Source organism: Paramisgurnus dabryanus, chromosome 18, assembly GCF_030506205.2.
Source record: "Paramisgurnus dabryanus chromosome 18, PD_genome_1.1, whole genome shotgun sequence".
Classification (NCBI taxonomy): domain Eukaryota; kingdom Metazoa; phylum Chordata; class Actinopteri; order Cypriniformes; family Cobitidae; genus Paramisgurnus; species Paramisgurnus dabryanus.
Genome location: NC_133354.1, coordinates 24,703,047 through 24,729,945, shown reverse-complemented (window position 1 = coordinate 24,729,945; position 26,899 = coordinate 24,703,047). Strand labels below are relative to the sequence as shown.

The window sequence follows — 26,899 nt, the reverse complement described above, 5'->3', positions numbered from 1 at the left end:
TGTTTTTCTTCTTACCATAAAATAACCCAACAGAGTGTAAACATATCGGTTACTACAGTAACCTCGGTTCCCTGAGAGACCAGACGTTCTATGTGACGTTTTACATTCTATAATCAATTACGTCATCGTGTCACGTCGTAAGGGACGGGGAAATCCCTTATATTTTAACTGTTTGATTTCATTGAATACACTATATATTTATCTAAGAATTCATCTCAAGACCCTTCTCACTGATTTTATCTTTGTCAGCCATTGACCTAAATTATTTACTTGAAGAACCCACTGAGATTATAAGAAAATATTTCAATAATATTTCAAAAAGTTTTTATGAATGGTATTTTACATTTTTGATATTTTTATATGTCATTAAATTATCATCTAATTCTCTGGTAATTTATTGGTACATAAAACGCATCTGTCCATTTTCCAGTTTTGTATATCTTGTAGTTTTGTGTAGTCACATGACATGCAGATTAAGTTTTGATAAAATTAAGCACAATTAAGCACCATAAAAATAATATATGTTTTTATGCATTTTATGAAGAAAAAGTCACCAAACAAACAGCTTGCTTAGATGTTAGTAGTATACAAATAGCTATTTGAAAAAAAAATTTATTAAAAAAAAACGTTACAACAGAAAAATACAAACTTCACAAACAAAGAAGCTAAGGATTTAATAAAAATGTCCACCGCAATCACCAAAGGGATAGTTCACCCAAAAATAAACTCTGTCATCATTTACTTGCATTGTTTAAAAACTGTATGAGTTTTTTTATTCTGTTAAACACAAAAGAAGATATTTAAATAAAGGATAATAGGAACACAATCAACACTAACTTCCATAGTAGGATAAACAAATACTATAAAAGTCAATGGATCCTGTCAACTGTGTGCTCATCATCATTTATCAAAATGTCTTCTAAATGACAAAACATAATAAAGTGCAACAATAATTAATATTATAATTAATTAAACATGTTAAGAACCAACTTTGACAACATTTTCTCTTAAAAAAAAACCCTGAAGTGTATAGTTATACAAAGCTCTTCTCTGTTTATTCACATCACATTCTTGCAGGTCATATAAAACTTAAAAGCACACAGTCTGTTAAATAAGCTATTAGGATTCATAATTTTCTAGTAGCTGATCACTTCAGTACAACATGGTAACCATCATTACTTTTATCTGCAATCACACAGGTAAAAAAGAGCGAACATTAACCAAATACAGTATTATAATAAGCACAAGGACATTATGAATTAAATGTGAATCCATTAATTGGATTGGTGTTTTACATTGTAGCTTGTTATTTAAGACACTTTTAAGAGTCAGATCCATTCAATTGTGACACAATCATATTGTATTCTTAAAAACACACTGATTTACTTCATATTTGTATCTATTATAGAAAAGATCTGCTTATGAAAGCATCTTTAAAGCGATGGACATCTGGTTAATTTTCTCCTGATGAGTACAACCTGACAAACATAAAGCTAGAAGAATAGTTGAGATAAGTGTCATGTCCATGAAGTTACCTTTCAAAGTGCTGATTATAAAGCTGGTCTCCTCTGTGAAGTTCTGAACCATCTGAACAAATACATATGTTTTATTATATTCCTGGAGAATTATATTTTCAGGGTCTTTATTTTAAAATTCAGTAACTGGAATGGATTATGAGGGAAAGACTGCTTCGAACATGAAAACCTGTGTGTTTTTCAAAGCCACGACTTACATTGACCTGTTATACATTAGCCAGAAATGTCAATTAAAACTTTAAAATAAAACCTTTTCTAAGAAAAGCACCCAAATCTCCTAGCTAATCTATAGGACCAACCTCTGCCCTCTTACCGCATCCGAAACCAAGACGTAAATCCCCTTCGGCCCTTTGTCTGTATACATGATGAATCTGCTGTGAGGGCACATTATATAGATTGGCTATCTTCTCAGTGAGCTCAAACACAGTAAGGTCCTTCAGGTAGAGGGCATGGTAGACTACAAACAAAAAATGAAAAGCCGGAGTATTAGGAATACGTCTGAATGGTTCCTGCATGTGGTTGATATCTATTTTGCAGCTGAGATACATAGACAGTGAGACGTGGTTGCATGCACCTGACAGACATTAAAGGGAAAAGATCAAACAACACGATTATGAAGCATCAAATTTGGATCATGGTGACGGGTGAGCAGTGTTTATTTAAAGAGACAGCTCACCTCCCCTCGATTGTATTAAAAAGACGGATTCCATCAGCAGGCCCAAAGATCTGAATGAAGTCGTCTCTGCTCATTTTTAGCAAATCAGAACCTGTCGGTCAAATTAACATTGTTATTTAAAGAATAATCGAGCACTAACATTTTGGGTAAAACATGGGTAATATGGCTCTGTTCTGAAATTTAATGATCTGTCCAAAAAAGGCAGCACTTTAAGACATCACAGTTGCACTCCTGACATAAAAATGTTTGAGACAAATTGTAATCTAGTGTTGCTTTGTAGAGAAGGCTATCCCAGAATGCACTGTGGTGAGCTCACAGAAAAACATTACTGAGCTGGAAAATGTATACGTATATAAAAAACAGTGCCCTGTGCACTTTACATATAAAGTGTTGGTTGGATTGTCAATCAAGCAATGTTGGTAAAGCACTGCAGCTTACTAGGTTTCAGATGAGATCCAATAATATAGTTCAGCTTACCTAAGAAACCAGAGAAAATCCTGCAGAAAGATGAGAACCTATTACGATGCAACCACTGCTGTGTGTCATGCGCGGAGGACGAAGGAAACAGGTGCTACATGGCAAAAATAATAATCCCTGTAATGAGCATAGCATCATCCATGTCCTCAAACACACACCTATAAAATAAAAGAGGAAGGCATTAATGCTTTAACTATCTTAAAATACTTAGATCAAAGTAGCTGGGCAGAAGAAGCTCCCCCAGCCGGTCTGGAGAGCAGTTTCTATAAACACAGTAAGATGGGAGAGCAGTGGGCTTTTTGGGTATTAATGCTTTTATCTTGTGTGCGAGAAAACAATGTATAGCCAACGCCAGGACTCACCCCTCCTGAAAGCTGCATGAAGCAGGACTGCTGGGATAAACACGAGATGGAGTGGTTCTTGTAGTGTTGATAGATGGGGCTTCAGGCCAAGGGAAGCACTTAAAGAGAGGAAAGGAAATTATAACAAGTTACATGACTTTTTGTTGTTTCACCCCTTGACCTTATTTACAATGTGAATTGTCCAGCATGCAAACACGTGAACTTCAGTCACATCTTGTTTGTGCAAGAAAGCTTCATATTTTATTATGGTCAGTCAAAGGAGAGAGGTATTTGTATGAGACTTCGTGAGAGTGTGATATAGATCTCATCAGATCGGCCAAGTTAAAGGTGCACTGTGTAACATTTATAAAGTTCTCTTGACCGAAATGCAATCTAATATACATAACTATATTATCAGTGGTGTATAAAGACTTAAAAAATTAACCGTATTGTTATTATTATCTTAGAATGAGCTGTTTTTATCTACAAACACTGCGGGTCTCCTTACATGGAAGTCGCCAGGATGTTTCTACAGTAGTCTTATAGAGGGCATTTTGTCACTATGTTGTCTTAGACGATGATATGTTTGTCATGTGGTGGCTACCGTAGCTTCACTATGTGTTTCGAAAGGGAGGGGTGAGCTGTGGACTGAGCAACTGGTTGCAATTCACAATCTCACCGCTAGATGCCGCAACAAAATCTACACAAAGGACCTTTAAATGAATACTTCTCACAAACCTGAAAAAATGTGCTATTATTTACCCATCCTCATACCTTACCTCAGTAAGCACAGTAGTTTTATAGGAGGGTTGATATTTTTCTCTATCTTGCAGACTTTTTTCTCAATTTTCTCTTGGTCATCCTTGAGTCTGCGATCTGCACCTTTTGGCTTGAGAAGAAAAGTGCAAGATGACATTTTCTGATCATTAAAGTTACAGTGTCATTTCTGAACCACCAGGTGGATTTACAAAAATGAAACGGACTGATCCATTGTATTAAATATTCGTATTTAATAATATTGCACTGTGATGACTTCAGACTGTGAAATAAAGTTGGGGTTAGTGTTACAATACTTTCTCTAATTTCAGTTTCTGCAATACTATAAATAAGTATGTATAATATCTTTTAGGAAGTCAACCTGCAAATCACGTGACCCTGGACCAGGATAGGATATTAAGGAAAGATCATGTTCCATAAAGATATTTTGTACATTTCCTACCATAAATATATCTAAAATTTATTATCATAAGCATTATAATTAGCAATTATATATAATTATCCTTACTGTAATATGCGTTGCCAAGGACTTTGAAGGCGATTTTCTCAATTTTTTCATTTTCAAAATTTCCTACTATGAATATTAAGTGGCACTGTCCACATTACTGTTTGTAACACTAATACCCTATTCTAAACCTAAATCTTGACAAACTATTGTTGTCACGGTAGGAAATCCTCTGTTTCCTCCGTGTCATGTTTTGTGTTTGTGTTTGTACTCACGTTGTGTCCATGTGCTCGTTTGATTAAGTGTTGTCACCTGTGTAGTGATTACTCGCTCCAGCTGATCCTAATCATCCATCAGCTACATATACTCACTCATCTCTCTTCCTGTTGTCAGATCCTCATTTCATGTTGCAGCAATCACTTGGATTATCGTCTCTCGTCGTCGTGTTGGATTTGTGTTCGTGTTGTCGTCTCCGTGTGAGTGTTTGGGTTGTTCCTGGTTCTATCCACTGGCCATCATCACACTCATCACCGACTTCACGATTCAACACTCTTCACGCCACCGTAGACCTTCGATCACCATTGCCAACATCCTGGACTCAGTCATTCACTCTGTTGTTTCATTGTATTTACCACCATTATTAATAAATCTGTGTTGATCGTCTGCGCTTGCCTCCTCCACTTTATTGTATCGTTACAGAAGGATCTGACCATCATGGAGGCAGCAGGCGATCGCTCCCCATCTCATCTAGAAGAGTTTTTACAGAGAGCTGTGGGTCGTATGGATCGCCAGGACAAGGCGATAGATGAGATGGGTCGAGCCTTCCAAGCAATGGTGACGAAGGTTTCCGAGCTCGCCCTTCAGGCTCAACAACAACATCCATCGCCACCCATTGCGCCCCCCACGCCACCCACACCGCCGATCGCCACCGGGGGTATTCCCCAGTCCGAACCACGCCTTCCGATTCCGGAGAAGTATGCGGGTGAGCCGAAATTTTGTCGATCATTTCTCTCTCATTGTTCTTTGCATTTCGCATTGCAGCCCCGCACGTTCACTACCGAGGAAGTGAAGGTGGCGTTCGTGCTCTCCTTGCTCACGGGGAAGGCTGCCCTCTGGGGGACGGCGGTGTGGGAGAACCACGACAGCTGCTGTACTTCGTTCCACGCCCTCTCGGAGGAGATGAAACGGGTCTTCGACCGCTCCGTCGCCGGGAGGGAGGCGGCCAGACTGTTAGCGGACCTACGTCAGGAGGAGAGGTCCGTATCCGATTACTCCATCGAGTTCCGCACCCTGGCGGCGGAGTGTAAGTGGAACGAAGAGGCGCAGTGGGATCATTTCCTGCATGGGTTGGCTGACCGCATCCAACAGGAGATTCGAGCCGTGGAACTTCCCTCTTCACTCAATGGGTTAATCGATCTCACTATCCGTATTGACAACCGGCTAGACCAAGCCGCCAGACGGAGGGGGAGAACCACTCGCACAACCAGTCCCGAGGTTCAGCATCGGCAGCCAGAGGTTGCGGTCAGCCCACCTGGAGATCTGGAACCCATGCAGGTGGGGCGAGCTCGGCTCTCCCGGGAGGAGAGGAACAGGCGGAGATCCCTTGGACTGTGTTTATACTGTGGCAGCCCAGAACATCACATCCAGCGCTGCCCAGTAAAAGATCAAGCCCGATAGTAAATCTGAGGCTACTATCGGGTGGGATCTCTGCCAGGAAGACCTCATCTACATCGACACTCCTTCCGGTGAGACTACGGTGGTCTACTCATACACTGGATCAGCACGCTTTGGTGGATTCTGGGGCCGAGGGCAATTTCATGGACTTCAACTTCGCATGTAAGATCAAGATTCCTCTCACCTCTCTCAAACACCCCATTGCACCTTTTGCACTTGATGGACACAAGCTTCCAGTCATCACTCAGACCACCATTCCTGTTTCACTCATCACATCTGGTAACCATACGGAGAAGATTTCATTCCTCATCACAGACTCACCTCAGACTCCCATTGTTCTCGGTCACACTTGGCTCCATAAACACAACCCCAGGATCGATTGGCGTCTCGGTTCTGTGGTTAGCTGGAGCGAGGAGTGTCATTTGTCTTGTCTTTTGTCTGCTGGTGTTAATGTTTCTGAGTCTGTGTTTCAGGGGGAAGCAGTGGAACGTACGCGGAGTACCACGACCTGAAGGAGGTGTTCAGTAAGTTGCGGGCTGATTCTCTTCCTCCTCATCGTCCCTATGACTGTGCGATAGAGTTATTGCCAGGTACCTCTCCGCCTAAGGGCAAGTTATATTCCTTGTCTATTCCAGAGACGGCGGCCATGGAGAAATATATATCCAGTTCTCTAGCAACGGGGTTCATTCGCCCTTCCTCTTCTCCAGCGGGGGCGGGGTTCTTTTTTGTGGGAAAGAAGGACGGATCCTTGCGACCTTGTATTGACTACCGAGGGTTGAACAACATAACGGTAAAGAATACTTATCCTTTGCCGCTTATGTCTTCAGCTTTTGAGAGGTTGCAGGGAGCGGCCGTTTTCACTAAATTGGACTTACGTAACGCTTATCATTTGGTCCGCATTAGGGAGGGGGACGAATGGAAGACTGCTTTTAACACCCCTCGTGGCCATTTTGAGTACTGCGTGATGCCTTTCGGGCTATCTAACTCGCCAGCAGTCTTCCAAGCACTCGTTAATGACGTGTTGCGAGACATGGTCGATCAGTTCATATATGTTTACCTGGATGACATATTGATTTTTTCTTCGTCTCTCCAGGAACACGTGCAACACGTACGACGAGTGCTTCTGCGGTTGCTAGAGAATGGATTGTTTGCCAAGGCGGAGAAATGCGTTTTTCATGCACAGTCTGTTTCTTTTCTAGGACACATCATTTCGACTGAGGGTGTTCGCATGGATCCTGAGAAGGTTAAGGCTGTGGTAGATTGGCCATCCCCAGAGTCTCGCAAGGCCCTGCAGAGATTTCTGGGGTTCGCCAATTTTTATCGGCGTTTCATTCGCAATTTCAGCCAACTAGCCGCACCTCTGACCGCTTTGACCTCCCCTAGTTTGACGTTCAGGTGGTCAGACGCAGCTGAGGCTGCGTTTGCCAAACTGAAAAGCTGCTTTGTTTCAGCTCCTATTCTTGTCACCCCTGATCGCTCACGTCAATTCATAGTGGAGGTCGATGCGTCAGAGGTGGGGGTAGGAGCAGTGTTATCCCAGCGCGCATCCTCAGACGGAAAGGTTCATCCTTGCGCGTATTATTCTCACCGTTTATCTCCTGCGGAAGTTAACTATGACATTGGCAATCGGGAGTTGTTGGCCGTCAAATTGGCACTGGAGGAGTGGCGTCACTGGCTTGAAGGGTCGGGTGTACCTTTCATTGTATGGACGGACCATAAGAATCTCGAATACATTAGAACTGCTAAAAGACTTAACTCCAGGCAGGCTCGGTGGGCATTGTTTTTCGGTCGTTTCGATTTTACACTTTCTTACCGGCCGGGTTCCAAAAACATCAAACCCGATGCTTTATCCCGTCTTTTTGAGCGTTCCGATCGTACTGCTACTCCCGAGCCCATTTTACCGGAGACCATCATTATCTCCGCGCTCAGATGGGAGGTCGAATCGAAGGTGTTGACTGCCTTAGAAGGGGTAACGCCCCCGGCTCGTTGCCCACCGAACCGTTTATTTGTGCCGGAGGGGTTACGGTCAGACGTTCTCCAGTGGGGTCATTGTTCCAGTGTTGCTTGTCACCCAGGGGTTAGTAGGACTAAATTTCTAGTCAAGCAACGATTTTGGTGGCCTGGTATGGCTCGCGATGTCCACGACTTCGTCTTGGCTTGCTCGGTCTGTGCTGTTGGTAAGACTTCCAATCGACCTCCAGATGGGTTACTCTTACCGCTGTCTGTCCCTTCGAGACCCTGGTCCCACATCTCGCTAGATTTCATTACCGCCCTCCCACCCTCCAAGGGTAATACGGTGATTTTAACCGTAGTGGACCGGTTCTCGAAGGCGGCTCATTTCATTCCCTTGCCCAAATTGCCATCAGCCAAGGAAACAGCGGTAACTGTCATTGACCACGTCTTCCGTATACATGGCCTTCCGACAGACGTGGTCTCTGACAGGGGTCCCCAATTTGTGTCCAAATTTTGGCGAGAGTTTTGTAATTTGTTAGGGGCGACTGTTAGTCTTTCATCCGGGTTCCATCCCCAGAGCAATGGTCAAACCGAGCGAGCCAATCAGGATGTCGAAAGGGCATTGCGGTGTTTGGTCTCCAACAATCCTTCATCCTGGTGTCAACAACTCTCAATTGTGGAGTACGCACACAATTCTCTGCCAGTGTCATCTACGGGCATGTCTCCATTTAAGTGTAGTTTAGGGTACCAACCACCTAATTTTGTTAGTACTGAATCCGAGGTGTCGGTCCCCTCCGCAAACGCACTAGTCCAGAGGTGTCACCGCACCTGGACCAGAGCTCGTAGAGCTCTACTCCAGGCAAGGTCGCGCACCAAGGCTAAGGCCGATCGCCACCGGTCGAAGCCTCCCCGTTACGTCATCGGTCAAAGAGTGTGGCTTTCAACCCAGAACATTCCGATGCGTTCCGTTTCGAATAAGCTTGTGCCCAAATTTATTGGCCTGTTTTCTGTTACCAAAATCATTAATCCGGTAACAGTGCGTCTTAGCCTTCCTCCTGCGTACAGGAGGGTTCACCCCGTCTTTCATGTGTCCAAAATTAAACCGGTGATTTTTTCCCGTCTTAATCCGCCTGCCCCGGTTCCCCCCCCGCCTCGTATCGTTAATGGGGAAACCACGTATTCGGTTAATCGTATTCTGGACTCTAGACGGAGGGGACGCGGTTTTCAGTACTTGGTGGATTGGGAAGGTTACGGTCCGGAGGAGAGAAGGTGGGTTCCTGCTCGGGACATACTGGATCACCGCCTTATTGATGATTACAATCTTCAGGTAAAGCAGGCTGGGAACGCCAAGGGGCGTTCCTAGGGGAGGGGGTACTGTCACGGTAGGAAATCCTCTGTTTCCTCCGTGTCATGTTTTGTGTTTGTGTTTGTACTCACGTTGTGTCCATGTGCTCGTTTGATTAAGTGTTGTCACCTGTGTAGTGATTACTCGCTCCAGCTGATCCTAATCATCCATCAGCTACATATACTCACTCATCTCTCTTCCTGTTGTCAGATCCTCATTTCATGTTGCAGCAATCACTTGGATTATCGTCTCTCGTCGTCGTGTTGGATTTGTGTTCGTGTTGTCGTCTCCGTGTGAGTGTTTGGGTTGTTCCTGGTTCTATCCACTGGCCATCATCACACTCATCACCGACTTCACGATTCAACACTCTTCACGCCACCGTAGACCTTCGATCACCATTGCCAACATCCTGGACTCAGTCATTCACTCTGTTGTTTCATTGTATTTACCACCATTATTAATAAATCTGTGTTGATCGTCTGCGCTTGCCTCCTCCACTTTATTGTATCGTTACAATTGTTGGAAAGCTCAAAGAGTATAATTTTCATATTTCATTACAATTTGGGGAAAATTATGACATAGTGAGAGTCAGTTTGTAAAAGGTTACGGGCCCACAGGTAGGCCAAATTTGTTTTTGCATATTTATAAACCCCTACTCTAAACCCCAAAAATCATGACAAGCTATATATCATCGGAAAGCTCCCAGAATGTAGTTTTAATATTTCAAACCCTTGTTGGAATAATAATAATGCGGTGACAATAATTTATTAGTTTGTGAGTATACAAGAGTATGCAGCAAAGTCTAGTGGCAGTTGTTGGTAAAACCACTATAAAAGTGTGATACAAACCTCATTTTTATGATTTTATCTTGAGATTTGGATCACAACTACTAGAGACATATTGCTTCATGTTTACATTGTTTATTGTGTGAAACATTTACATTTTATAATTTTATTTATAAAAATAATACGTTATTGCATTATTATAAAACGGCTCGTTCTGGTTCTTCATTCTGATTGGTTGAAACGCGTTCTAAGCCATGATAAAATACCCCGGTAAACCCACGTTTCAGACCACATTACATAAGTATCACTGCGCCACTGTTGCTGCGTACTGAATTATGAAAATAAACACCACAGTCTTTAATAATTTTTTTTTCTAAATTTGCACAATAATGGCGATATCCAGATATATGTCATAGATCGTGTTAAGTCATTTCGTCAATAAAGAGAAAACGTTCTCGGAGTTGTTTTTGTCTTAAATTGATATCTCCGCTATTATCCACTAGATAATAATAATAATAATTACTTACATTTATATAGCGCTTTTCTCAGTACTCAAAGCGCTTTACATATGAACGGGGGAATCTCCTCAACCACCACCAATGTGCAGCATCCACCTGGATGATGCGACGGCAGCCATATTGCACCAGAACGCCCACCACACACCAGCTTTTATTAGTGGAGAGGAGATAGATGTCAATCTTACCCAACTTAAACACTGACGCATTCACTCGACACAACAGTGTTGTGGTGCACTTAGCGTGACGTGTAAGTTTTGATGGCTCTGAATCTGATCTCTTACAAAAGTTCTTCACAAAAATGGAATTATCTGAAAATAGCTGAAAATTTGAGAGGTAATAACTGAGAGAACAAATGAAGGTAGGATGAAACGTTTTTTTGTTGTTGTTGTTGTTTGAAAGCGGATGGTCTGTTCTTTCATTTGATATTTTATGTTTATTTAAGGAAGATATTTTTTCTGTAAGGCATTAAACTAAAACTGGGTGGCAACTTAAAAAAAAAACTCTGACAGGGAAAGAGTTAAGCATGCTTCCAAGCATATTTGATCATCAATTCAACAGTTGCACAATATAAATGTTAATGTATAAATTAAATTAGATGAATGTTGATTTATAAAATAAACCTTAAATCATATTTTCATTGTGTCTTTGCTGCATCTGTGTTGGTTGGGAACTGCGCTCTGTTGCAGCCACTCTTGATTCTGAGGAACTTCTTTGTTTGGCGGAAGAGTAATATTTGTACTAATATAATTACAACTTATGTGTTTTATTTTATGAAATCCTGCTATGTATATGAAGTAACCGTTTTATAAAAGCAATAAGTCCAGCAAAACAGTGGGGATACAGTGCATTTTATAACAGCTAAGGGGGTTTTAGGAAATAACGCCCCTTAGCTGTTATAAAATGCACTGGTAACCCACTGTTTCTTGGGGCTTATTGCTTTATTTTTATATATTAAAATAAAGGTAAACTGCTATAAAAAATATTTATATTTAATATTTTCACCTTCTAACACATCTGTGAAAAGCCCTAAATTATCTTCTTTAAAACAAGACCAAGATTAGGCTTTGTCATTGCGGTTAGATAATTAGTTGATTGACAACCTATCGGAGTAAGAGGGGGCGGGACTTGAATACAGTAGTCTTAGACTGAGGGATTGAGACAGTGTCTGTAACGCTCTATTAAATAAATAAGTTCTAAGCAACAAAGTCGTTGTAAGAGAGACTTATTTGACATGCATGGTGTCAGAAGTTGTGGAGAAGTAGAAATGGCGAAATTTGCTCCACCCACGAACTTCACCTTTGATAGACCTCAGGAATGGGCCGCATGGTGACAGAGCTTCACGAGGTACAGGATAGCTTTGAAGCTAAAGGAGGAGGATGGCGAAGTACAAGTGAGTACCCTCATATATGCCATGGAACCAGAGGCAGAAAACATATTCAGCTCGTTCACGTTTGAGAGAGACGAGCAGATAAAAGATTTTGACGCCGTGCTGAACAAGTTTATTGACTATTTCATCCCGAAAAAGAACATCATCCACGAGAGGGCGTGCTTTTACCAACGCATACAAAGGCCGGGGGAAAAGGCAGAGATGTTCATCCATGCACTCTACGAATTAGCAGAGAGTTGTGATTTCGGTGCCCAGAAAACAGAGAACATCAGAGATAAGCTTGTTGTTGGCATCAAAGATAAAGAGCTTTCAAGAAAGTTGCAGCTGATGAGTGACCTCAATTGACACATCGGTGCTGATGGTGAGGCAGGCGGAGGACATCGCACAGCAGGTGAGCCAACAAGAGGAAGGTGCGACAAGCAGTGTTCAGGAGGTTACATGCAGACTACCTGAAAGGAGAGGAAAATGGGATGAAAAGAAGCCAGCAAGAGGAAAGAGGGATAGAATGGCTGGTGGCGGATGGTGCGGAAAATGTGGAAAAATGAAGCATCACTACAAGGAAAATTGCCCCGCAACAGAAAGTGAGTGTTGAAAATGTAAAAAGAAAGGACACTGGGAGCGTATGTGTTACTCAAGGACAGTTAATGAGGTAACAAGAGGAACACACACACAGCCAAGTGATGATGATGATGATGCATATTACCTGGGAACGGTAAGCAAAACTAGTCAAGACGTCTCAGAGAACAGGTTTGTGAAATTGAACGTGAAAGGCTCACGAGTAAAATTTAAAATTGATACTGGAGCTGACGTGACCGTCATGAATGAGGAGACTTTTAATTCGCTTGGAAGTAAAGTTAAACTGAGTCAGACACATGCGAAATATGACAGCCCAGGTGAAAGTATAAATTGTTTAGGACAATTTGAAAAGACCACGGAGTACAAAGATAAAAAGTTCAAGTTCACAATTCACGTCATGGAGGGCGACACCATGAACAATCTGCTAAGCAGAGAACAAGCAGTTAAAATGGGCTTAGTTAAAAGAATCGAGAAAGTCAGCGCAGCTTTCGGTGAACAGGGAATAATGAGAACAGAACCTGTTAAAACAAATCTAAAAAAGAACGTAGAGCCTTACGCAGTCCACACCGCGAGAAGAGTGCCGTTACCATTACTCCCCAAAGTTAAAGCTGAACTTCAGAGAATGGAGGAGAATATAGTCATTGAAAAGATAACGAAACCTACGGAATGGTGCGCGCCGATGGTACCTGTGATGAAACCTAACGGTAAAGTTGATCATCATTTTGTTAGAAGGGTTTTTCATGTAATGGCTCTTGATTGAGGATTTCCACTGACTCTCATATAGCATGTAGCAAATTATGGTTCACACTTGTGATGTAAACTACTATTTTCCTATTATAGATTTGTTTTAAATATGAAATGAGGCCTTTGATGTGTTTTTAGAAAGACAACTCAGAAAACAGCATTTCAAACTATTTTATTAGGGTTTTTAAAGCTGTAATCCGTCTCTTTCAGTTAAAAATAAACTGAGATATCTATGAACAGTTAAGGCATCAGCAACTTGGTCTATGTTTTCATTTAATCAGAAAAAACATATTATTACTTATTCAGATGACTTTTTTTCTGGATATATGACTTTTAGGATGTATGTTTAACTGTCATGGCGATGTGTAATAACAGATCAGCTCTGATGCGGTGATCCCAGACATCAGATTCATCCTCAGAGAGTAGCAGGCAAATCATAATGCACATACAAAAAATGACTCTGCGAATCTTCGAACCGAGCGATAGAGAGGCAAAACAGATTCTGTTGCATTAATCCTCTCTGTGGTAACATCTGATAGAAACTGCAACTGGATTAAGGAAGAGAAGCTACTGGCTGATAGCACAAGCCAGCAAAAAAAAAAAAAAAAAAAAAAATCAAATTTACTTTAGTTTCTAAATGTTACAGTATGTTCACACAGGCAGGAAAAATATTGTTTGTCTATCCAACTCAAATATTTAAAGTCTGGTCATTCAACAGCTCTTAGTATACAGATATTACCGTAAGATTTGACCAAAGAAAATATTACAATGATGGAGTTAAAATATAGTTAAAAGTGATCCAGGTTTAAGCAATGAAACAATAAAACTTGGAAAACATCAGTTACTCTTTATTTAATACGACCATGAGTGACTGTTTGGTTAAAATATCAGAAAAAATACCTCTGAGCCATGTATTGAGTCATCAGAGGATCAACCCAGATACCAACCATCAACCGTGATGTGAAAGACAACCGTGAGAAACTTCTGTCATGAGAAAATCCACTATAACATTAACATAAGTTAGTTAACATTGGTTATAGTGATTTTTAAAAAGAAACCTAGAATTGATGACTGTGTTTCTGTGGATCATTAAGTTGCTGGCAAGCACATTTTTTCTGTAAGCTAAAGGACTTTCAGTTTGAATTGAGGTTGTCAAATGTGCTGTTTCATCTGTCCTCATTATGTTTTTAACTGTACTCAATAAATGTCACGCCAGATGTGGTTAACTAATCCAGTGCATAGCAGTGCAACAGCACGAATGTGGTGTGGATGTCCTCGATTCTTAAGTTTCAAATCATCTAATGTCAGATCGCGAACAGTCATTTGAGAGACTTCTACAGACTTTGCCATTATACTTGCGTTTCCCATAGTCATCTCATGTTTTAGTATTTATATATTATTACAAGGATATTATTTATTTATTTATCCATCTATCAATCACTGTAGTTTTTACTATTGGATCATTATGGTAAATAATATCCTAAAATGGACTACTGGTTGAATTCAGACAGAAACTGGAACTTATATGCCATTTCAAGGTAAGCAATGTCAAATCTCTCGTTTTAATCCTGCAATTTAAATAAATGATCAGTATCAGTGGTAGAACATATAAATATAAGTAAATAGCATTTTTCACATTCTAGTTTCAGTTTGTTTAATCATATTACAAAACAGTGTTTTCTTCAAACATGTAATGGCAGCATTTAGTTTTAAGCTCTTATTGTGGTATTATCTAAATCATTCATGAGCAAATTTACACCAACTGAAGAGAAATCATGTCTCAAGAAAACAATGTTAGGTGTGACCTTTAATAAAAAAGTCAATTTCTTCTGCAAGCCTTTATTTATTTATTATATCTCACATTATCAGACCAACACTTATAAAAATAAAGGATTATAAAAGTTTATTTGTCAGGCCGTATGGTTTCATAAACAACCGTTCTTTCTAAATTAACAATTCTGTAAGGTACTTTGTAGTGGAAAAAGGTTCAAATTGCTAGAAAATTCAAGAAAGAAATTATTCTTTCTTCTTGGAAAAATGTTTTCCCCAAGAACCCTTTAGCACCTACATTTTACAAAAATAGATCTCTTATGTTTATATCATTGTCATTTTCTGATGTAAACCTTTCTGTTAAACTGTTCAATAGTCTGGATCGAAATAAAAGAGGAATTTTGTAATGCTTGGTTGACCTTCTCAAAGCTGAGAAATAACCAGAAAACAATCATTGCTTGTAATGAATCCTTACTCTTTATTGGTTTATGTGTGTTTTCATAGTAATTTATTATTTTATAAAAAATGATCTGTGTAATGTTCTCAGATTAAAGCATTTAAGACCGCTTTTGTAACTTATGGGCCGTTTCTCAATCCAAAGGCTGCAGCGGTTGCATTTATAGGCTGCATATGTCATAAGAATGCAAGACTGTCTTATTTCAGAATATTAACAATTATAAAGTTGACTATTTTTCTTAGTTAATTGTAAATTGTTGTAATATGCTTATGACTTAAAAATGTAATGGTCAGTTAACTTAAATAAACCAATGATGACGTATGCAGCCGCATATGCGACCTCCGCAGGAATTAATACACATGCGTAGTATGACCCGGAAGCATATTGCTTACTTCCTGTTGGTCATTATTAAAGCACATCGATCCCCTTAAACAATATATACATAAACCTTTTTCTAAAATCAGCAGTTTGCATAATTGTTATTGTACAACGTCTATATAACATTACTGACTGTCATCGATATGGTAAGGCAGAACTAACATTGAATGATGATGAAATGCTTTTGAGTCGTAATATTGTCATTGTTTCTGCTTACAGTAAGAAAGACTCAAGTAATACTATCAAATATTGAAGTATTGTTTTGTTATTAACTAAGGGCACAACCTGTTGCAAATGTGTTGAAGAATCAAACCTTAGGGAGAATTATTTCCCATTGAGAGACGACGTTGAGGTTAATGATTCAGGATTTGTTACTCAGGTATACTTTGATGGATAAAGATAGAAACAGTATAGTTTTATGATAATACTCAGTTTAATCTTTGTTTATGAATGATGTCTTTCAGATTTCTGTCCAATGTGAGAAAAACCCTGAGGGTAAAGATGGACTGGTGATATTCGACAAGGAGGCATTTCCTGTTGCCAACTTTCTTTATCTTTCCAGAGTAGAAGATCATGCTAAAGATGAAGAATGAATGTTTATGACATAATTTTTTGTTGAGAATCTGGACAGAAAATGTAAAGCGACAATTGGCACAAACATGAAAATATTAAAAAGTGTATTGTATTCTAAACATTTGTGCGTTAAATGTTTTGTGTTCTCAAGACTACAATATATGACCACAAACATTCACAGTTCACCTTCCATTTGTCAATGATTCCCCAGCTATGTCTAAATGATGTTGACTTGGTTTTTCAGTGGTTGTGAATGTGCTTTAAGCTTGCAAACTTCATGCAACAGGCCTAAAACTGAAAGGAAATCTGAACACACATAATCTGTGGCATATTATCAGTTTGTATTGAGTTTTCTTGGTCATATGGCTGCTTTTGTCACATAGACCTAGCAAACATGATGCAAAAATGGCAGGGGTATAAATCTCAAATATCTCTTTTTATATTAGACTGCCTTGGTCATAAGTATTGTTATTTAGGCACTGTTTATATCTAGTATTAAGATGTGTTTTCACTGATCGTATCACGAGTGAAGAAGAAAGACACATTCAAGTTTACACCTTGTATTTTAATCTATCTCTTTTGTCCACTTTCGACCACTTCTGCCCTGTTTACTTTAGAGGGGTGATCTGTGTGCTTTCATTTAAATGCGAGCGGGAGAAAAGACGGCTTTAAATTGACACAAACTAATATTAGGTCAGTCTGCTCCTTGTGTTGTTAGTAAACATGCTGTACAGAGTTTTGTACATGTACAGTGGTGTGAAGAAGTGTTAATCCCCCCTCCAGATTTCTTTTTACATATTTGTCACACTTTAATATTTAAGATCACCTAACAAATTTAAATGTAGTTTTTAAATGAACTACATGGATCTGTGTGAAAAAGTTCTAGCCCCCTTAACCTAATAACTGATTGGACCACCCTTAGCAGCAACAACTGCGATCAAGCGTTTGCGTTAACTTGCAATGAGTCTGTTACAGCGCTAGGGAGAAATTTTGGTCCACTCATCTTTGCAGAATTGTTGTAATTCAGCCACATTGAATGGTTTTCGTGCATGAACCCCCTTTTTAAAGTGCCAGTCAGGGTCTAAGCTTCCTAATATTGTTAAGGAGTTCCCAACAGCAAGTTTGCATGGTTTACATTGATGGACAGCTACATGACACACTGCGATACATGTAATTTTTGATCTGTCTGAAATTGGATCTGTCTGGCAATTTAAGGTCATGCCACAGCATCTTAATAAGATTCAGGTCAGGACTTTGACTAGGCCACTCCAAAGTCTCCATTTTGTTTTCCTTCAGACTGTTGTGGCTGTTCGAACACATTCGACCACATAGGAGTTAACACCACAAAAGCGATCCGGTAAAATGGGTTTTCGACTACTACTGAATGTGGTTAAAAGTGGATGAGCTCAAAATGTTTTTAGTGTCATCCCTTTGTTTCTCACCCCATTGCTCCCCCCTCTATGCAACACCTCGGTACCTGCCTTACAGCTCCTTCCTCTGTCCCCATGAGCAGGGCCGTTTCTAGGCAAACTAGGCGCACGTCAAAAGAGCGCATTATTGACTGCTGCTTTACTGACTTGAATAAGTGAAAAATGAGCACCGCAACAAAATAAAAATAAATCTGTTTAACACAGAATGGACAGTAAAATATTTCACCAACATCAGACAGAGGGTGGTATGTGTGATTTGCCCAAAAGTATTGTTGGTTTCCTTTTTCTATTGTTTTATGATAATTGATATGTAATAATTATCAAGCAATGCACTTGTGATCATGTGCCCTTAAGAAAATGAATCATGATTAAACTATAGTAAACTATAGTTGCCTTCAACCCTGCTAAAGGCAAACATCTCTGCTGTATCTCCATTTATCACTAAAATCATAAACCACTCACTACGGGCCGACCATATCCCATCCTCATCTAAAACAGCTGTCATCAGACCTCTATTGAAAAACCCACCCTGGATCCAGAAGTTCTCTCCAACTACAGGCCCATATCCAATCTTCCATTCCTATCAAAGGTTCTTGGAAAATTGTTGCAGCACAACTTCATGATCACATCAAATACAATAAACTGTATGAAAAATTTCAGTCTGGTTTCCGTCCTGGCCATAGCACAGAAACAGCCCTGGTCAGAGTCACCAATGACCTCCTGATGGCAGCAGATACTCGTTTTCCATCACTACTCATCCTCCTGGACCTCACAGCTGCTTTTGATACAGTAGATCACAAGATCCTTCTCCACCGCCTGCAATACACCATTGGACTCTCAAAAAACTATCACAACGTCTTAACTGACCGACAGAACTGAGCATGTCGCCTTGGGCAAAGCCAAATCAGACACCCACAGTGTCCCCTGCGGTGTTCCTCAGGGCTATGTGCTTGGCCCCACCCTCTTTCCTATCTACATGTTCCCCCTCGGCGATATCATTAGCAGAGATGGCATAACATTTCATTCCTATGCAGATGACACACAGCTCTACCTTAAGATAGCCCCACCTCTTCTGCTCCCCTGCCAACAACCACACTGACCACCTGCCTGGAGGAGATAGAGGCATGGATGAAGCTCAATAGGCTTTATGCCCAGCTGCACTACTTCCTGAACTTCAGCCAGCTCCTTGTTTCCTGTCGGCCATTATTGGAAAAACTGATTAATCCAGGTGTGTCTGATTATTATTGTTGTTGTGACTACTGAGGTCAGGCACACCTGGGTTGGTACATTTTATACTCGTTTTATTTGCATCAATGTGCTATATTTTCTAAAATAAAACAAAAAAATATCTGCCTCCATATGTTTTTTATAAAGTCTGATAGGTCTCAGCTGTTGTGTCCCACTGACAAACATATTGGGAGGGAACAGCAAATGACTCAGCTCTCCCCGTAGGCTAAACCGTCACATTTCAGTTCGCTTTGTTGCCTTCAAAGTCTGTGACCTTAAAAGAATCCAGACCCTGAATTGGGATGCCCAAACAAGGAAATATTTGGGCTGTCAGTGTAAATAAAGTAGACATCTATCTAATCATAGCCCCAAATGAAATAAAATCAGTTAATGAAACCAAACCCTTTGTCACTGCTGAACTTGTTTACATACATCTCAAAAGTTATTTGGCAAAAACAACATGTAAGTAGTCCAGCATCCTGAGATTCATCGGAAAAAAATGAAGCGCCGCTGTGTCGGGCAGGATGTTATGTGAAAATTATGGATTCAACCACACCCGATATTCTAATCATTATCATTCACTACTGGATCATAACTAAAAAAAATACTTATATGAAAGTGACATGTTTGTCAAGTGTGGAAAACATCCGACTCGAAATGTTATCTGCATTTAGCCCATCCCACTGAGTAGAGAACATACAGACTTCAAGTCTTCAGGATACTTCATTCTCTAACATCGAGGCTGCGATGGACTACTGATCTGCATTCAGAGATGAAAGCTGGAATTTTGTATGCAATTTGAAGGTAAGCAATATTGATTAATTTGGCTTTTCAATTTTGCCATAAATGAAGAATCAATATCAGTGGTAGAGTATATAAATATATTTAACACTTTCCTGCTTTATACTACAGAAGAGCATGTTTCTCGTACTTGTTCAAGCATCAAGTGGAATTTTAGCATTTACACTGTAAATATCATCATAAAAGATGAAAAATACTTTTTAAAAATGCTTCAGTTTGTAAATGTAAATTTATTTGACTTAAATTTTCACTTTAGTTGAAATCTTCCATTTTTTAGGTGTTACCAATTGAAGTAACTTTTTAAGTTGAATCATTATTACATTTACACCAACTAAAGAGATGAATATTACACGTTTGAAGATAACAACATAAGGGGTGATAAAAACAGAAGTACGTTTTTATTTGTAAAAAAAATTTGCACTTACATTTTTAAGTATAATCAACTTGGATTCACAAATAATTTCAAATTTAATTATCTTAACTAGGGATGAGTTGGTGTTATGTATAAAAATAGTTGAAATAATTTGTTATTTTAATTTAATTATTTTTTATTAGTCACAACAACTCTAGTACTCTAATACTAGTAATGATAAAAATGTAAACGCCAAATTTCTTTTACAGTGCATGTTTAATTATAGTTCAACAGTGTCCCATTTGTAAACTCTAATTAGACTACAAAAGACTGAAAAGATGTCTTAATCTCACATTAGTCCAACACTTTTATTAAGTTTTTTTAAGGTTCCTAAAGATTTTCAAAAATAATCGTTAACATCAGAAAAAGCTTTCTGTAGTACAACAGGTACTGTGAAGTGGAAAAGGTTCAACAGAATATAAAATGCAAGAAAGAAATGATTCTTTAAAGAACTTTTGACTAAATGCTTCTTTGGCATCATTGTGAATAATGCTTTTAGCACCTTTATGAATGACACAGAATAACTAAATTACTTGTAAAGAAAATATTTGTTTGTTCACACTACACTACAGATCTTTGATGTTTTAATTATTGCAATTTTCTGATATAAAAGTTTCTGTAAAACTGTTTAATCATCAATATCATTGTAGAAGAGGGATCTTCGTAATGCTTAATTTCTTTTCTCAAAGTCGAGAAATAACCAGAAAACAATCATTGTTCGTAATGAGTGCTATATGTGTTTTCATGGGAATTATTTTATTACGCATGATCTGTGTAACGATGCACTAACACAGGGTGTAAGCGTTAACGCTTGACGAAAGACATTTTTTTTTCAATGATTTAACATGCTTACGTAGCACAGTGTGCGCCGGAAGTGTATGTTGTCATGTACGTCATTGGTCAGTGCCAGTGGTCAATGGTCATTGACTGTATGAGTGGCATCTGCAAAGAAAAAACTTTTTTAAAATCGTCAATTTCCATTAATTTTAAACATTTCCTACGATGGTAAGGCGGAACTTACATTGAACGATAATGTTTGTGAGTCGTAATATCGTCACATGTTCTACTGTATGTTTTTGTTTGTAACTAAAGTTACAAATACATGAGTAATACTATCAAATATTGAAGTATTGTTTTGTCATCAATTAAGGGGACAACCTGTTGCAAATTTGTTGGAGGATTAAACCTTAGGGAGAATTATTTCCCATTGAGAGACGACGTTGAGGTTAAGGACTTAAGGCCTGTTGCACGTCAACCTCAGGTATACATTGATGGATAAAGCGAGAGACAGAATGGTTTTATGATAATAGATAGTTTAATCTTTGTTTATGAATGATGTCTTTCAGATTTCTCTGCAATGTGAAGAAAACCCTGTGGGTAAAGATGGACTGGTGATATTTGACAACGAGACGTTTCCATTTCATGTCAGGGTAGAAGATCATGCTGAAGATGAAGGATGAATATTCAAGACATTATTTAAAATTGAATAATCACACATGCATTAAAATATATTGAAAAGTGAAAACTTAATTAAAATTCTAAATATTTGAGCAGCATTTGTTTTGTTGCGTTTTTAAGACGACAATATATGACCACACACAATTTTTTGCATTAGATGATGAGCATGTGGTGTAACCTTATACATTTTGTTGGCTAATTTAAAAATCTGTTACAGTTTATTACATTTTGTGTGGATCCAAAATGTAATTAGACACAGCCCAGACATCTAAAACAAGCCAAAACTTTGGCTGTCAGTGGAAATTAATTAAAGCAATAAGCCCAAAGAAGCAGTGGGTTACCAGTGCATTTTATAACAGCTAAGGGGCGTTGTTAGATTTCTAAGCAATGTCTGAATGATGTTGACTTTGTTTTTAAATGGTTGTAAATGCACTTTCAAGTTTACAAATGATGAGAAATGTAAAAACACAATCTGTGGCATATTTTCAGTTTTTCTGTTAGGCTTTCTTGGGCATTTGGCAGATGATGCAAAAATGGCAGGGGCGTTGTATGCAGAGCCGGGTGGTATTGATTAAATGTAATCTGGATTACGTAATCAGATTCCATAAATCAAGTACATGTAGTTAAATTGCATTAGTCTCAGCTCTCATCCCCTTTAAAAGCCAGTTGCGCTGGCGCCATGCTGATGGCTTATTTAAATGATGAAATTTGTAAACTAAACGGAGGGAGAAGACCACCAAATTAAGATTTATGTTAAAAAAAATTGCGTTTTCATTTGTATTGAAATGGTTGTTTTTTGTAAAACCTTTAAAAGTCATTTTCTTTCAGTCATGGAAGTAAAATTAGCTGGCTTTTAATTGCTATAAAGTATGAATAGCCTACATGATCAGTGTAATCTCAAAAAATAATTTACAAATATGCAAGAAAGGGTTTGTATGTCTAAAAATGAAGAGTTTGGTTCCAAAACGCAATAAACTTCATTTAAAAAATAGTTACCACCAAAATCTTATTGTATCTGGTCAGTATTAAAAAAGTAAATTCTTAATTTTATGCAAAATTCGATATCCGCTGTGTTATTCTGTCATCTTTTCTCCCTTTTTTCCCAAAACGCGACCAGTTCTCTTTTTCTGTTGAATGCAATAAATCCCCTCAACAAATCACAGCGCACCATTCCACGCATTGTAAACAACAATGGCGACGCGTTGAATTCACACAGAATTCTAGTTTTCCTCATCTACTTTCTACTTTGTGATCAACAAACAAACAAAAACAAAATAATACTTTGTTGGAATTGATAAACCTGTGATGGTTTTCTGTAGCGGAAAGAAACGTACGCCACTCTGGCGACGGAAAAATGCCGGCTGTTGCTTGTTCTCACATAACAGCATCAAGCTTCTATCATGCTAACACATTGACCCCAGGGGATCTCATGAAAAACTTTCCATTAAATTAAGCGAATTCAACAAAAATCGAGCAGGACCAAAACATTTTACAGCTGATCATTGATCATTGAAAAAGCAGCAATGTATGCACCATGAATATAACATAGCAAAGATGAATGCACATTTACACTCACCTGCCACTTTATTAAGTACACCTTACTAGTACCGGGTTGGACCCCCTTTTGCCTTCAGAACTGCTTTAATCCTTTGTGGTTAGATTCAACAAGGTACTGGAAACATTCCTCAGAGATTTTGGTCCATATTGACATGATAGCATCACGCAGTTGCTGCAGATTTGTCGGCTGCACATCCATGATGCCACATGCCAAAGATGCTCCACTGGGTTGAGGTCTGGTGACTGTGGGGGGCATTTTAGTACAGTCAACTCATTGTCATGTTCAAGAAACCAGTCTGAGATGATTTGCGCTTTATGAAATGGTTTATTATCCTGCTGGAAGTAGCCATCAGAAGATGGGTACACTGTGGTCATAAAAGGATAGACATGGTCAGCAACAATACTCAGGTAGGCTGTGGCCTTTACACGATGCTCAACTGGTGAGCAATTGGGCCCAAAGTGTGCCAAGAAAATATCCCCCACACCATTACACCACCAGCCTGAACCATTAATACAAGGCAGGATGGATCCATGCTTTCATGTTGTTGACGCCAAATTCTGACCCTACCATCCGAATGTCGCAGCAGAAATCGAGACTCATCAGAACAGGCAATGTTTTTCCAATCTTTTATTGTCCAATTTTGGTGAGCCTGTGCAAATTGTAGCCTCAGTTTTCCGTTCTTAGTTGTCAGGAGTGGCACCCGGTGTGGTCTTCTGCTGCTATAGCCCATCCGCCTCAAGGTTCGACGTGTTGTGCGTTCAGAGATGCTCTTCTGTATATCTCGGTTGTAACGAGCGGTTATTTGATTTAATGTTGCCTTTCTATCAGCTCGAACCAGGCTGGCCATTCTTCTCTGACCTCTGGCATCAACAAGGCATTTGTGCCCACAGAACTGCCACTCACTAGATATTTTCTCTTTTTTGGACCATTCTCTGTAAACCTTAGAGATGGTTGTGCGTGAAAATCCCATTATATCAGCAGTTTCTGAAATATTCAGATCAGCCCATCTAGCACCAACAACCATGCCACATTCGAAGTCACTTAAATCACCATTTTCCCCATTGTGACGCTCGGTTTGAACTGCAGCAGATTGTCTTGACCATGTCAGCCTAACTGCATTGAGTTGCTGCCATGTGATTGGCTGATTAGAAATTTGCGTTAACGAGCAGTTGGACAGGTGTAATAAAGTGGCTGGTGAGTGTATATATTGATTCAATAGATTTATAGTATTTCGGAAAAAAAAACTTGTAATGGATTTATTGCATTTTGCTGATCCATTGCATTTGCATAATCCATTTTTGAAAATCAAATTATGAATTTGAATTTTTAATGTTATTATAACCTAAATATGCTATGTGAAAGTTTGTAACAAAAAATAGTGGTTTTCATCTTGTCACTTTCTTAGTATAGAAAACACGTTTTTACCGAAATTAGTCAAAATGGATTTATTGCGTTTTTGGAACAGAGCTCTACAAATACTTTATTTGAAACAAACAGGAGATAAACGTGTGCAGAGCCGAAACGGTTCAGCACTCGGACATTAGATATTACGCACTGCCTGAACATAGTGCCCTGCTATTGAAAGTAACCAAGGGGACTATTTTCGGGCACTGCGTAATATCACTACGCCTGCTGCAGCCACGTTACAGCAGCAAAGTCCTTGATTATTACACCAGAATGAGAGTATAGTTCCTAGACATATCTGCCTAGGAAATCTCAACTTTTAATTTTCTGTTGGTCTTCGTACACGATGTAACTACAGAAGAGTCAAGTTTTAAATAGGAAAAATATCAAAACTCTTTGGTTATTTTTGAGCGTGATGCTAATGGTCTAATCAGATTCAATGAATTATGCTAAGCTATGCTAAAAGTGGTAGCGCCAGACCAGGAGACCAGCTGAATGGATTCCATTAAAAAAAAATAGCATATTTTCAAAAAAAGTGGAATGTCCCTTTAAAAAGGTTCTCATCTCATCATAACCAGAGGTACAAAGTCATCATATACAATAAATCCGTGGGGTAGTATTTAAAAAAAAAAAACATTTAAAAAACAGATGCAATATTTGCATTTGTTCAAACCAAAACATTTCATTTCTTACCAGGCTACAGGTGAAGCAGCTCTTTATGCCTTCTAACTTCTCATAATTAGTCCTCATTTATATCCAAAAAAACTCATTAATAATCTTTTACATTTTAATCCTTTAATTTTTCATATTTAAAACCATTTGTGTGCTTCTGCACATCTATGGGTGTAATAAGGAAACGTGTGTTTCTTCTCGTTTATAGGTGCATATTACTAACGCGCTCTTTAAATAAAAAAAAAACAATATTGCGCCATTGACTTTAGACCAGTTTGCAAGTGCTGCCATACAATATAGTTCTCATTTTTATCTGCTTAAAAAATCGCCACGTTTTATTTTGTGTCACCATACTTACTCGTGTTACTACTCATGTAACAGTCTTTAAATAGTGAAAACATGGAAGTGTTTGGTGGCTTCTAAATACATCCCTGTTTGGATCCTAAGGAATGAATGGGGCTAGGCTAAATGCTAACACATTTACAACGTGCTGTACAAAGATTAAGTGCACGCAATGAAAAAAAGATAGGTATGTATTAATTTGTCTAAGTTAGCGTAAGAACATAGTAAAATATTGAAAAACTGTGGTGTTGTCCTTTAAGACCAAATAAGACTCGTTTCTGACTCTAATCTGGTTTCTGACTCTAATCTATACATACACTTATGACATAAACAAGTGTTTTTATTAGTAAGGGTGTCAGGGGTGTCGAAATTGATCGAAATTAAGTCACAACTTCGAATTAAAAAATGGGATCGTCGATGCTGCCACGCCCCCACGTCACGTCCGGTCGGCTTGCCAAGAGGGGAAAACAACCTCTCAGAGGTGCCTTTAAAAACATTCGTAAAGCTGAACGCAATTTATAATTTAAACACAAGGGATGTATTGCTACAACTCCTTGTAATGCATATCATAAACAGGATTCCCACCTAGTGATCTGACTTTGGACAGCGCAGCTCTCTGCATGTGCGTGAGAGTGAGAGAGGCGCCAATATGCAGCGGGTTATAATTTAAAGGAATTGTTTGCCTCAGCTCGCATGAAACACGTTGAACTGAACAAATACCAAAGGATGTTTTTGTTTAGACTTCGAACAGATTCAAGAGTGTGTGCACATGAGACAAATAGAGAAGCGCAGATGCTCATGACGCACTGAATTTATTTCAGATGCTAGGAGTCCAAGATGCACGCATTAAATCCATGTGCGTGCAGGAAGGAATCTTCTCTCTTCAAGCTCTCTTGTGTAAAGTGAAGTCCACAAACCCCCATGCGAGGAAAAGCATGCAATGTCCATGTTACAGTTTTTCTCAATTGCTAAAACACTAAACCCTATTGTCTGAACCAAATGCTCAGTTGCCTGAACCCACTGATTTAATCAGTCACTCTTTTGGCAAAACCATAAGCACTTTTCACCTGTTTAGACACAACTTGCCAACACATTTTTATTGTGCATAAACTGTCGCCACACAATAAAAACATTACATTGTTTTTCATTGCTCTATTCACCAAATGTATTGTAATGGACTACAG

At 39.0% G+C, this 26,899-nt stretch overlaps 1 protein-coding gene and 1 long non-coding RNA gene across 6 annotated transcripts; one reads left to right on the top strand and one right to left on the bottom strand.

Annotated features, from left to right (window-relative positions):
- Positions 1-586: 586 nt before the first annotated feature.
- Positions 587-3,154, bottom strand: LOC135776607 (transcription factor CP2-like protein 1). 2 transcript variants are annotated; one of them, XM_065287445.2, is made up of 6 exons: positions 3,051-3,154; positions 2,689-2,983; positions 2,212-2,302; positions 1,849-1,992; positions 1,536-1,587; positions 587-1,185 (listed from the first exon to the last, which is right to left on the bottom strand). In XM_065287445.2, the coding sequence occupies exons 3-6, from the start codon at positions 2,243-2,245 to the stop codon at positions 1,182-1,184; spliced, it is 234 nt and encodes a 77-aa protein (XP_065143517.1). In that variant the 5' UTR covers positions 2,246-2,302; positions 2,689-2,983; positions 3,051-3,154; the 3' UTR covers positions 587-1,181. The 2 variants fall into 2 exon arrangements, with proteins under 2 accessions (XP_065143517.1, XP_065143515.1); XM_065287443.2 differs by lacking the exon at positions 3,051-3,154 and having other exon boundaries at positions 1,849-2,109; positions 2,689-3,040.
- An 8,400-nt stretch (positions 3,155-11,554) lies between these two features.
- Positions 11,555-21,834, top strand: LOC135776605 (uncharacterized). Of its 4 annotated transcripts, XR_010544125.2 has the most exons (5): positions 14,031-14,771; positions 16,116-16,217; positions 16,303-19,872; positions 21,432-21,542; positions 21,628-21,834. It is a non-coding gene; the product is annotated as an uncharacterized lncRNA (long non-coding RNA). The 4 variants fall into 4 exon arrangements; XR_010544127.2 differs by lacking the exons at positions 14,031-14,771; positions 16,116-16,217 and adding an exon at positions 11,555-13,193; XR_010544126.2 differs by lacking the exon at positions 16,116-16,217 and having other exon boundaries at positions 14,032-14,771.
- The last annotated feature ends 5,065 nt before the right edge of the window (positions 21,835-26,899 follow it).

Excerpts from the sequence above, each read along its gene's own strand:
- LOC135776607 (XM_065287443.2), bottom strand. The coding sequence starts at position 2,245 with ATGGAATCCGTCTTTTTAATACAATCGAGGGGAG. Across the intron at positions 2,110-2,211 it reads TTTAATACAATCGAGGGGAG|GTGCATGCAACCACGTCTCA; the intron begins GTGAGCTGTCTC and ends AATGTCTGTCAG. Across the intron at positions 1,588-1,848 it reads ACGTCTTGGTTTCGGATGCG|ATGGTTCAGAACTTCACAGA; the intron begins GTAAGAGGGCAG and ends GTATTTGTTCAG.